The 11,856-nt window shown below is 34.0% G+C and overlaps 3 protein-coding genes across 3 annotated transcripts; 2 read left to right on the forward strand and 1 right to left on the reverse strand.

Moving 5' to 3' along the window:
* The first annotated feature begins 826 nt into the window (after positions 1-826).
* Positions 827-2,390, forward strand: LOC110664826 (uncharacterized). Its single transcript, XM_021824682.2, has one exon. It carries the CDS (start codon positions 1,360-1,362, stop codon positions 1,984-1,986), a length of 627 nt encoding a protein of 208 aa, XP_021680374.2. The 5' UTR covers positions 827-1,359; the 3' UTR covers positions 1,987-2,390.
* Positions 2,391-5,145: 2,755 nt separating this feature from the next.
* Positions 5,146-6,148, forward strand: LOC110664827 (protein DMP2-like). Its single transcript, XM_021824683.2, has one exon. The coding sequence runs from the start codon at positions 5,342-5,344 to the stop codon at positions 5,900-5,902; it is 561 nt and encodes a 186-aa protein (XP_021680375.2). The 5' UTR covers positions 5,146-5,341; the 3' UTR covers positions 5,903-6,148.
* Positions 6,149-8,748: 2,600 nt separating this feature from the next.
* On the reverse strand, positions 8,749-11,577 carry LOC110664829 (uncharacterized). The gene is made up of 4 exons (XM_021824688.2): positions 11,143-11,577; positions 10,947-11,048; positions 10,474-10,600; positions 8,749-9,284 (listed from the first exon to the last, which is right to left on the reverse strand). Exons 1-4 carry the CDS (start codon positions 11,347-11,349, stop codon positions 9,073-9,075), a joined length of 648 nt encoding a protein of 215 aa, XP_021680380.2. The 5' UTR covers positions 11,350-11,577; the 3' UTR covers positions 8,749-9,072.
* Positions 11,578-11,856: the final 279 nt, after the last annotated feature.

Here is an 11,856-nt window from a genome sequence, read left to right on the forward strand (position 1 = left end):
CCAATTGCTGCGGATTTGGCTCTGCCCATTGTTGAGGGGCTTTTGCCTATTTAAGCGGAGAGAAGCTTTAGCCTAAGATGGAAAAAGAATATAGAATTAAAGAGGAAGAGATTTTTATCCATTGATGAGAGCGCTCTTACCCGTATAATTGAAGAAACTCTTTATTATGTGATGTTGTAATAATAGATATATTAATTTATATCTAGAGAAAACTGAAAGAAACTAATTAATATATTTACTATGAGTAATTTAATATGATAAGAGTTATCTTGAGTATAGTTAAATTTATAAATAATACAATTTTAAATTTATAATAATAATTTGTTATTATTAATATTTTATTTTTTTATTTTATTTATTTATAATTTACAAGCTCCTGCGGTGGGCAAAGCTGAATACTTCCTCTTGCCTCATCATTCAAAAACAACCAAAGCTGGATACTTCCTCTTGCCTCATCATTCAAAAACTATAAAGAAAATAACTCCAAAATTATACTGAAAACTTCGATAAACAATGAATTATTAACATGTTATACGCAACGTGGCAAGACTCTGCATTAACAAATTCATATATTCTTACAATTTAAGGGTCGGTTAGCCTGGTGGCCCAGAGATGGCATGTACAGAGAAAAGTTAACAAAACCCTCCTAGCCCAGTTAAAAATGAAGCAAAGATATCATAGCCAATAGAAAAGTGGAACTCAAAGGGTGCTCTCTGAAATGATGTCATACCCAAAATAATTTTATATGGAAAAAGATCGAAAGCCGACAACTAACCCCCTCGACACCGCCGTTAACAATCCTAAACAAAACGCCATCGAGGTTATCTAACTCCGTTACTAATAATAGTGATGGATTGGACCCAGTCAGGTCAGCACCAGAACAAAGACTCGTCGAAAACATTTTTCCTCTTTCCTCTATTATTTTTTGTCCTATTTTTATTTCTCTTTCTACATTTTTTTCCCTGGACGAGACTAAAAATTCTATGAACTTTGCGCGTAACAGGGGAAGGTTGGTGGGAACGCTCTTACCCAACCCCACCTTTTTCTGAAATGGCTATCATATTTAGCTCCATCATCCCTCATTTCTAGCCACACCACAGCTCTTGTATCATCACAGCAAACCTTACAGGCCTTGAAAACACCACACCAACTTTTCTCTTCATCATCTTCTTCTTCTTCTTCTTCTTCTTCTTCATCCTTTCCTCTTCCCTCCTTTCCTCACATGGGTGAGGAAGAAAGAGGCCAGAGGAAATTCTAATTATTTTTTTGTTTTATTTTATTTTATTTTTTTCATTTCTTAATTTGTTTTCTATTTTCTGTCTCTCTTAAGTTAAATCAAAAGAAGAAGAAGAAGAAGATATGGGTACTGAGATTTTGAGGCCTCAGGATTGTTTATTTGAACGGATCAGAGTTTCTCCTTGTCGCCGGCGGAATTTTAACGGCAACTCTTATACTAATCCTAAGTATTATGACTCTTACTCTAGATTTAACAGAAAACCAGCCGTCCGGTCTGAAAGGACCGACCAGAGAAAGCGCCAGCCCGAGCCTCCCTCGATCTCTAAGAGGTCGAATTCTGTTGATGATTTGAAGATCTCGAGAAACCAATACCATGGCTACAAGGCCAACAACAGCAATCTTCTTACGAACAAGGTTACGATTTTGCGACGAGGAGAGTCGTTCGATTCTAAGATCCAGAACAGTGAAACGGCGGCGGCGTCGAAGAAGGATCAGTATCAGGCCGGTTATATGGTGGTCACCGGTATGGATCGGTTGGGCCCCGACCCAAAAATGGTAGCAAAGCAGATCCGAAACGTTGACCTCGGGTCTCCGGTGACCAGGAAGTGCGATGTGTACGCTGGCTCAGCTTTTGCAGTATCTCCAGCACCGAGCTCGCTCCCATTGCCTTCTTTCTCAAAGAAAAAGCAAGTCTCTTTTGATGACTCAGCTACCAGAGACCTTCGGCGGTTACTTCGACTCGACGTATGAGATCCGACTATAAAACGTATTCGGATCCGGATGGATAAGCTATCAAATATCAATCTCTCCACCTCGTGTCAATTTCGTCTCTGCTCTGGTTTTCGAAGATCGTATCCTCCTGTGAATTTTTTTGTTAAACGGGAGGTAGATCTTAAAACCGGGAAAAAGTATAGGGATGAATTAGTAAAAAAAGTATTATGGGGTTGTTGTGTATTGGATTACATGGGTAATTTAGATAGTAATCTGGGGCAAAAAAGAAAAAGATGGGGTTGGTTGTAGAGTATGGTCCTGTAAATTGTGAATGAATGAAGATGATGAATATGTAGAGAATGTGATGAATTGTGAAACTGTGGGGACGTTTATTGTTGTGTATTATATGAAGTAAGATGAAAATTAGTGGAGATTTAATCATATATCTCTTGTAGTTTTCCCACTTCAATGTCATGCTTTTTCTTGCTTTGATCTTTGTTAATTAATATAAATAATAGATTCTGATACAGCTTAGGATTAATTTGAAGTCTCCATGTTTTTGTTTTTATATCATATCATAATTAATATTAAAATTTTTATATTTTAAAAATAATAAAAATAGAGACACAAATGTTAATTTATTATTTTTTTTATTCATTTAATTATAATTATAATTTAAATTTGAGATTTTATATTTAAAAAATATTTTAACATCGCTATATTATATTTTATTATAGCCAGTTGTGAATTGTGATGCAATTATTTTGATTATCATTTACAAATGATGAGATGAATAAAATGGAGGCCAATTTTTACCTAATAACTTATCTCTCTATAAAATTTTTTTCTGTCTTCTATATAGATTTTTGATCTTCAAGTTCTAGGCCATCGATCTTCTTCCCTTCCTTCCCATATCTTTTCTTTTTATGTAGTCCTTTTATTTTGATTTTTCCTTTTTTTTTTTTTTTTGTTTTATAAGTCTCCCTTTGTAGAGTTTTAAGTTTCCCTTAATGGATGGAATTTTAGTTGGATTTGTTTGTGTCTATTGCTTGTTGGATTAAAGATCATCATGATGTGTAAGATGCTTCCCTTGTGATGTTAAGAGTTTTCCTTGTTTAGCTAACTTTTATGCTTCATCGTCATGCTATTTCTTGGTGTCATCGGGCCAAGGTCTCAGCCTATGCGATTTTTATGGCTTTGATGTATGTTTCCCATGTTTCTAGTGGAGCTGTTTCTTTTGGTCTAGGGAAATGAAGTCACGGGAGAGAGTTGCTTCCTCTTTGTTGTTGTTAGGTCTCCCTTTTATCCATCTTCTCATGGAAGGATGTAAAGTCCCCTTCGTTTGTTTGTCCTCCGCCGGTAGATGATTCTTCTTTCCTTGTTGCTGAAAGATCTTGTAACATGATTTCATCTAATGAATATCCTCTTTCTTATTAAAAAAAAAAAATGAATAAAATGGAGGCCAGGGATTTGTAGTTTAGAGAGTATGAAATTTTTAGGTTTCAAAATAATTGTTTGGATACATAAGTATAGGTTTATCTGTCCAAAAATTGCAACCGCAATCCAGTTTATAGCTAAATTTTTTTTATTCAAATCAAAATTGTGTAGTTTTAATTTACTGAAAATTCTCTTTCAGAAAACCTCAAATTTTTAGAAATTATTATTAATTTAATTGGTTGGTCATCCTTATCTCGATGCTTTTTCAGCTCTAAAATTAAAAAAGTTATATAATAAAGCAGTAATATAATATCAGCATCTTATATGAAATGGTAAAATAATAAGAGATGAATAAATATATAAATTCAATTATTAAATTTTTTTTTAAATAATCATCTAATAGTTATAATTTTTTTAGACTCATTTTATGAATTAAATTAGAAATTAAAATAATTTTTTTAAACATGATTAAAATGGTTATTAGTTACAGACTTAGGGGTTCAAATTAATAGGCTAAATCCCAATATAAAGAAACCATAGAGGTATCTTATTGTTGGTTTTGAGAGTTAGGTAAAGACAATGATATTTTATTAACAATTTCTTAATTTCTATTTTGGACTTGTAGTTTTTTTTATTAGTATTGGTAATTAATCTCCTCAGGGAAATTTTATTTTTCACTCTTTATAAATATATTCTAGCCTATCGGCTGTCGAATCAGCTTTAAATTATCGGTTCATGGTTTTATAAAAAAATGTAAACTTCAACCAGTCCAAGGCCTCTCAAGGTTTTGATTTTAATTTGGTTCTGATTCAATTGGGTCTGGTCCGACTTAAATCTAATAGTTCAAAATTTTTCTCAATTTTTTAAATAAAAGATCTGATTTAGCTCGAAATCAAACTATAATTAAAATTATGCTAAACAAACCTTGAACCATTAATAGGTTCAAAGTTGTCTCCGCAGTCTACAACTACAACTCTAGAGCACAAGACTAGTAGTTAAACATCTTTTCTTAATTTCTCTATCTCTCCAACACGCATTTAAACTTTTACGTCAGAGTTACTTAATTGAAATCAAAGTTTTGAATTTTGGACTCTTGATTAAAAAAACAAGTGTATCAGGACAATAACAGGCGATTTCTTTGATTATCAGGATCAAATCTTTCTGTTTCTGGGAAATTATATTACATTTTTGTGAATTTTCTGTCTTTATCAGAAAATTAGATAATTAAACACGCATTAAATCTTTGAAGAAATCCTTTTTACGGTTTTGAAAATTTACCATGAGATTCAGAATGCTGTTTAACTTTCAAATTTGCCAAAAAGGGATTGACAAGAATTGGCAAGAAATCAAGTTTATTACCATGACAAAAATTCAAGGCTGCGTGACCCTTTTATCCTGTAATTGAAATGTTGAATATTATATTGTCACTTGTCCATTCCCAATTGGTTGATGCTCTTGAAACTGTTTTAGAACAACTTCATTGATTTTCCTTGGCCATTTTCTTGGAGCACTTGGTGGTTGTAGCAAATTTAGTGATTCAAAATCAATTCAATTGCTAAAGATGAAAGTTTTCTATTAATCAAAGTTTCATTTAGAAATTCTGAATTTGTTAAATCCATGTGTGAGAGTGAGAATATGTTATTAAGATTAGTTAAGGAGTGAATTTACTTTTAGTTCTCGTAAGCTAGCCCAACCTATGCTTGAAAGATTCAATTATAAGGGAAGGCCACCCCTTCCTAAGAGTGGAAGCAAACCCATTTCAGTTGCACACCATTTTACGTATAAGCAACTATCTCTCCCTTTCAACTCTTTCATCTTGAGTCCATTTATGTCTATATATACCTGCAAAATCTGTTTCAAGAACCATCAAACCAAAAACTCAAGAAAACATTTTGCATAGCTCTCTCTCTCTCTCTCTTCAATTAGTCCGTTAGTGTTACTAAAATTATATACTCCGATGGCCAAAGACAGCTCCAAGAAATCAATCCAAGACAAGACATTTACAGGATTTGGCAACCTCATCAAGCTCCTTCCTACAGGAACAGTTTTCCTGTTCCAGTTCCTTAATCCTGTCTTGACCAACTATGGTCACTGCAGCACTATCAACAAATACCTTAGTGGGATCCTCATAGGGCTCTGTGGGTTTTCTTGTGCATTCTCTTCTTTCACTGATAGTTATGTTGGCAGTGATGGAATTACTCACTATGGGATTGTAACTGTGAAGGGACTATGGCCATCTACAAATTCTGGATCAGTGGACTTGTCAAGATATAAGCTTCAATTTAGTGACTTTGTTCATGCTTTCTTTTCAGTCATTGTGTTTGCTGTTTTGTGTCTTCTGGATTCTAATACAGTGGATTGTTTTTACCATTCTTTTGAGACCAATCAGAAGACTCTGCTCATGGTTTTGCCTCCAGCTATTGGTGCAATCTCAGGCAGTGTGTTTATGCTCTTCCCTAACAAGCGCCATGGAATTGGGTACCCTTCAAGTTCAAGTGGCTCTTCACAGGAATCCTAGTGTGTGTGCTGCTTATAAAGTTTGAAAAGTTTGTTTTTCTTTTCTTTTCTTGATCATTAAACAGTGTTTGTATGAACGTTTGCTTTGTTCCTAGTTGTCGGATTGGTTCAAAAAGTAAAGGGAAGATTTGGACATCATTCCCCTGATTAAAAATGTAATAAGTTTGTATTAGCCCATGATTTGTTAATTAAGAGATGATGATTGTTAAAAAAAAAAGAACCACTCAACCTCCAGAGATTAATTTTATATCTCAATTACACTCTGCACAAGTGATTTCTTGATAATAATGTTGTTAGTATAATTTAATCTTATCTGGTCATTGACTAGAAACTCTATTTTCATAATCTTAAGTGCTTCGTTTGAAAAAATTATTTGCAATAAAAGAATTTAACTTAATTTTTACATAATAATATTACTTTTAGCGTAATTTTTATTTTTATTTTTTTAAAATTAAAAAAAATTAAAATTTTTTTTCATTTATTAAGTTTCCAAACATGGGAATTAATAAAAAAATAATTAAATTAAATTCTTGTAAAATTTTTATTTCGAGATGAAGTAGGTTTTGATTAAATTGATACTTTTAATGCGAATTATATTTGCAAATTTGCAGCCAAAAGACCAAAGTGCAATTCCAGGTAAGCATGAAGCAATGGTTGCGCTATTAAGGATTAAAATGTTGTCATAAGAAAACTAAAACCAGACCTAACAAAAACAGAACTCATTTTGCTTGATTGTTGAGGATTTTGTGGTCGAAGTAAAAATGCCAATGCAAGCATAAGCAAAGCTACTGCCTACCAAAATAAGAAATGGGGCAAAAAAGCTCTATCAATGAGGTAAGTTCTGTTAGTGTGTGATGTTGAAGAGCCCATCGTTAAGTAAAAACCAATTTAAAACCATTTTTGTGCATTTCAGGATATGGCAAAAGCACCTTTTCCTCGAAACAACAACATGTTACTTAAAATTTTAGATATATTTTTTTAAAGATTTGAATTGTAATTTGAGTCGAAAAGTTTCTCATTTTATTTTGTATAAAAATTTTTATTATAAAATTTTTACATATTTCATTCACTTTCTGTATTTGGTTTGTTCAATTTTTGCAATTATATTTTGTTAATTTTACTTTATGTAATCACATTTTTAATAAATCATTTATTTTATGTATTCGTTCATTCATTTTCTGTAACCAGCGCGGCAGTATTAACATGATAGGGTACAAGGCAAAGAAGCTGGACAAGGCTGGTTGCTTACATTGGCCTTTGGCATTGATTACTACCGGTCCTTTGCATCTATGTACTCTTTTCCTTAAGAAATTTAGTTACTTCAGTTTCAGCCTTGGCTTTCCAAGGTCCTCATTGTACTGCAACATTAGTATATCAGCTCATCAGAAGATAAGAAGGGTATCTAAGAAAATTTATCAAGGTAAAGTTGCTAAAGATTTTTACCTTGACAATGTCCATCCATCCCTCTGGAGAGTAATCTGATCCAGTGAGAGAGTTGTGAGCTCCTGCTAATATGTTGGAAGAGTTGCTTAAAAAAATTTTAGATTAAAAAAAAAAAAGCTAAGATTTTAGTAGTTAAAATTTGAAAACATTTAAATAAAAATTTATATTTAACATGATAAATTAAGTTTTTTATATAAAAAATAAAAATAAAAAATCACTATCACGAGTTGATTTTTAAACATTGTGTATATATATATAAACGCACCATAAAAGAAAGGAGTAGATCTGTGTAAGAGTTGCTATGGCTGAATCAGAAAATCGGTAGCCTTTCATGTTTGGGAATGAAATTTGGTTGGGATTAAAAAAGCTGTTAATGGTAGGTTTTTGTATCGTCCAGCGTCCTCTTTTGACACTAGATCTGTTGTCCTCGACGAGTGGCTCAGCAAGGGAAGTTCAGATTTTTGAAGGGCTCATTATCTTCTCAGGCGGCAGAGGAGATAATGATTTGGGTGTCTTTGTGTTGATATTCTTTCTTTCGAATTTGGCTGGGTTCTGATTTTGCGATATAGTACGATATGTAGATATGGAATTTGCATATGGGTAAACTTTCAATCTTCTGATAGTGCCATGCAACAAAGCTATAGTGAAGAGTTCTGTTTCATCTTGTTCAGCATATTCTCGAGATTTCCTCTCTGGTTCTCTTTACTTTATAATGAGCTGAGTTGAAACTTTTGGGTTGATGAATTTTGAGTTATTTTTTTCTAGTTTGGGCTTAATCCTTAACCCCCTTGTGTTTCCTTTCAAAATGAAATTCTGATTTTATGTTAAAAAAAAAAAGCACCAAAATTAATCAACGGATAACATTTAGATGACTGTGACAGCTCTTCTGTGTTCACCGCATGACAGACTTGACTCGTCCAAGAAGCAAAAGATCATTACTTATCTTTCAATCCAGCGACGCGCCAGCTCAATTGAGCAATTTTTCGTCTTGAAGGGGCGAATGAACATCTATGAGATGAAACAAAATTATAAAATTTCTGATTTGAGAATCAGTCAAAGCTAAATGACACAGTAGATAATGGGTTCCTCAAACAATACAACTATACAAATTAGGCCAGTGCTCAGTGGAGCCATACTTCCGTCTTGAAGGGGGTAAATGCCCATCAATGAGTTCAAACAAAATTACAAGGTCCTGAGTTCAAATTCTATTCAGACTTAAATAAAAAGAAAAATCGTGGATAATGGGTTACACAAACTATACAAAATAAGAGACAAAAACAGTTTGTTAGACAAGGGTGTTTGATTCGCTCGTTTTATTGGCAACGGACACAGAACAAGTTAATAATCAAAGTTCACCAAATGATACTTCTAAATATTCTTTCACACCACACTTTTTCAGAACCCTTTAACAATGCTGCTCAAGCAAATATTCTGTATTTGAACATTCATGCTCATAGTCAAATCAATTTCAACATTTCATTACAGCTAATGTTCATCCTCCTGAGTTTAACCTGCAAATGTTCTAACACTATCATTGAAGTTCCTTTTAAATAGGTTTACTCACAAACCTTGACTGATGATAGGCTCTTTTCTGCACTGAACGGTATAAGCTGCTTGCTGCTCCTTTACAACACTTAGGAACAAAGACCCGTGACCTCTCACCTCATGAATTGCATGACGTCAATTTGTTTTATAGGGTTGAGAAAATGACATATACAAGTTCAATTACTACTCACTAAACAAAGCATCCAGAAGGTTAGAAGTTGAATCTCCATTTCTCGTCTCATCAAAGAATCCATTAGAGGCATATTCTTTTCTAGATTTTCGCTCTTCAATGATAGAGTCTTCAGTTTCTGTGCAGTATTTCACCTGTTTCATAGGTCTCTCTGCCACAATAAACTTATTTCCCTCACGGATTCTCTCAGAAAAGCCTGCCCAAACTGAAGAAAACCACGAGTGAGAATTTTGACAAATTTACATACAAAATTCACATCTTGCTGATTTTATTTCTTTTGTTCTTTTTTTTTTTTTGGGCTGGGGGGGAATTTCTATTTTAATTTAGAATCTTGCTTATTGGCGAAGATAAAAACAAACATAACGTAAGCAACCGAAAAGAGAATAAACAAAAAGCAACAAATGCAAATATGAACATAGTCACAAACTTGTCCTGGAGACTTAGAAAGAAATTGCTAGAATAAACATCTAGAATAGATGCATTAAATTATAAAGTTGCTCATACAGCAATTTTATAGGCTCATTGAATATCCTCTTGGGTGTGCCACACCATGAAAGCAACTAGCAGATGCTTAAGCATTGGTAAGCATTGGCAGTCGAAGAAACTATTAATCACAAATTTGTATAACTTTTTCAACAAGAGCTTTGTAAGATTTACTCATCAAAAGTTCTTTTTTTCCATCCTCAATAACTAAAGTTGAAGGTTGAGGCCTTAAGCATAACCAAGTTACTGGAACTGGAGTGAAGGCAATCAAAGGTAGCCATAGGTTGACTTGGGGCAAAACATTTATAAAAAAATTATAAAAAAAAAAGAGATTTTGTAGCATTAGGCCTTTCTGAAAAGGTAACATAAATCAAGTAAACTTGAGGAAAATAATCCATATAGCTGGCCCCGACTAAATCGGGAATAAGTTAATGAAAAATGTTCATCCAATTACTCAAAGATTTGGCCCACTTTTGAAAATTTAGTGCTCTGTATACGCACGTCCTATACTAACAACTTCCTAGTCCAAAGAAAGCAATAAGTGAACTCCTGAATGCAGAATTGCAGAAGGCAAATAACTGAGACTATTCAGCTAGTTAAAGAACACAGTAATCCATTGGGGATTGAGCAGTAAAGAAAAAGAATATAGATGCAACATTTACTTTTATACCAAGAAAACTGAACACAAAGACCGTAATAAAACAATCAAAGCAAGGAATTGAAGTTGACCAAAAGAAACAAAATCTAAGAAATGGACTGATGATTCTTTCAGAATAGATTTATAAAGCAGTCTTAAATTTATACCACTAGCAGCAAAAGAATCAAAATTTAAGCATTAACTTTCATGCTGACTGCAGAAGTAACCATCACATCAAAGTCCTATATGTAAGCTATAAGTCAGACTATATTACCTCCAAAATGGTGCAAAACAATGGAAGCTGCTACAGTAACATTTAATGAGGCTGTGCCACACCCATATTGTGGGATATAAACAAAAAAGTCGCACATCTCACATTCTTTGGCAGATAGTCCTGTTCCCTGCACATGTATGAAATGATACAAAATGTAGCTGAAACATGCAAACAGCTTGAATGGCAGCGAACTAAAAGCAACTTCTCCACAACAATAAAATATAGCATACAAATAAAATTTTGTCCTCGCTCACACCTTCATATGAAAATACCATCCATGAATTCAAATGGGCAACTGCCGTTTCCACTAAATTAGCGCGAGTAGCAAAGTGCATTGTGGAAAATTACAGACAAGTAATCAAATAGGTCAATTAACTACCGGCAGTTTATTATTAATCAATCGAGAAAGTATCAAGCTTTCAGATTTTGCAAGCAAATATTCTGTAGTATCATGAGAAACCAAAATGGATCACCTCGTTGCCGAGAAGGAAAGCCGTGCTCTTCTTGAAAGGATGCTCATTTACGGGCAAAGCACCATCAGCAATCTCCACACCACAAATATCACAATCCTTCTCCTGCAAATAACATAATATCCAATCAGAATCGTCAAAATAAAACCCTAGAAACAGAAAAGAACACGTTTATTGACAGAGAGAAAATTGAAAAAACCTTGAGGAAATTGCGGGCGTCCAGGAGAGAGTGGAAATGGCGGAATCGGAGGTGAGAGGTGGAGCCATGGCTACCAAAAGCGTTGAAGTCCCTGCGGCCAACGAGTATGAGCTCCGTCACACCAAATGCGGTGGCACTTCGTGCCAGAGTGCCCACGTTGTGCCTCTTCGCAATGTTGTGCACAACCACGTAACTTTCTATCACCATTTTTTTTCTATTCTTTTCGATTTTATTCTTCAGTTTTACTCACACACAAACATACACAGAGCAAGAGATTCGCAGAGGTTTTGGGTTATTCTCCACCCTAGGGTTTTATTGTCAAACGGGAGGGAGAGGACACGAGCAATTAAACAGAAACTCGATACAGCATCGTTTTTACACAAACGACGAAGCACAACGTGACATTGTTTCATGGTGCCTTCCACGCCCACGACTTTTTATCAATGATATAAAACCTTGTGATAAGCCGTTTTATTAGCTGGTGCTCTGATACTCGTCTAACGACTTGTCGTTCATCTATGACTCCTTTGATCGCTTAACACACCGTCATCCAGCAACTAAACTCATTTGGATTATGTCTATTATATATGAATCAAACCAATAGATTTTTGAAGTTTATTCTAAACAAGCTTTTTGATAGAATTAATCCAATGAAAAACTGAAATTCTTTAAAAATGTTAACCGCAAAACCAGAAAATAGTTGAAATACCGAAT

Source organism: Hevea brasiliensis, chromosome 4 (assembly GCF_030052815.1).
Source record: "Hevea brasiliensis isolate MT/VB/25A 57/8 chromosome 4, ASM3005281v1, whole genome shotgun sequence".
In the NCBI taxonomy this organism is placed as follows: Eukaryota; Viridiplantae; Streptophyta; class Magnoliopsida; order Malpighiales; family Euphorbiaceae; genus Hevea; species Hevea brasiliensis.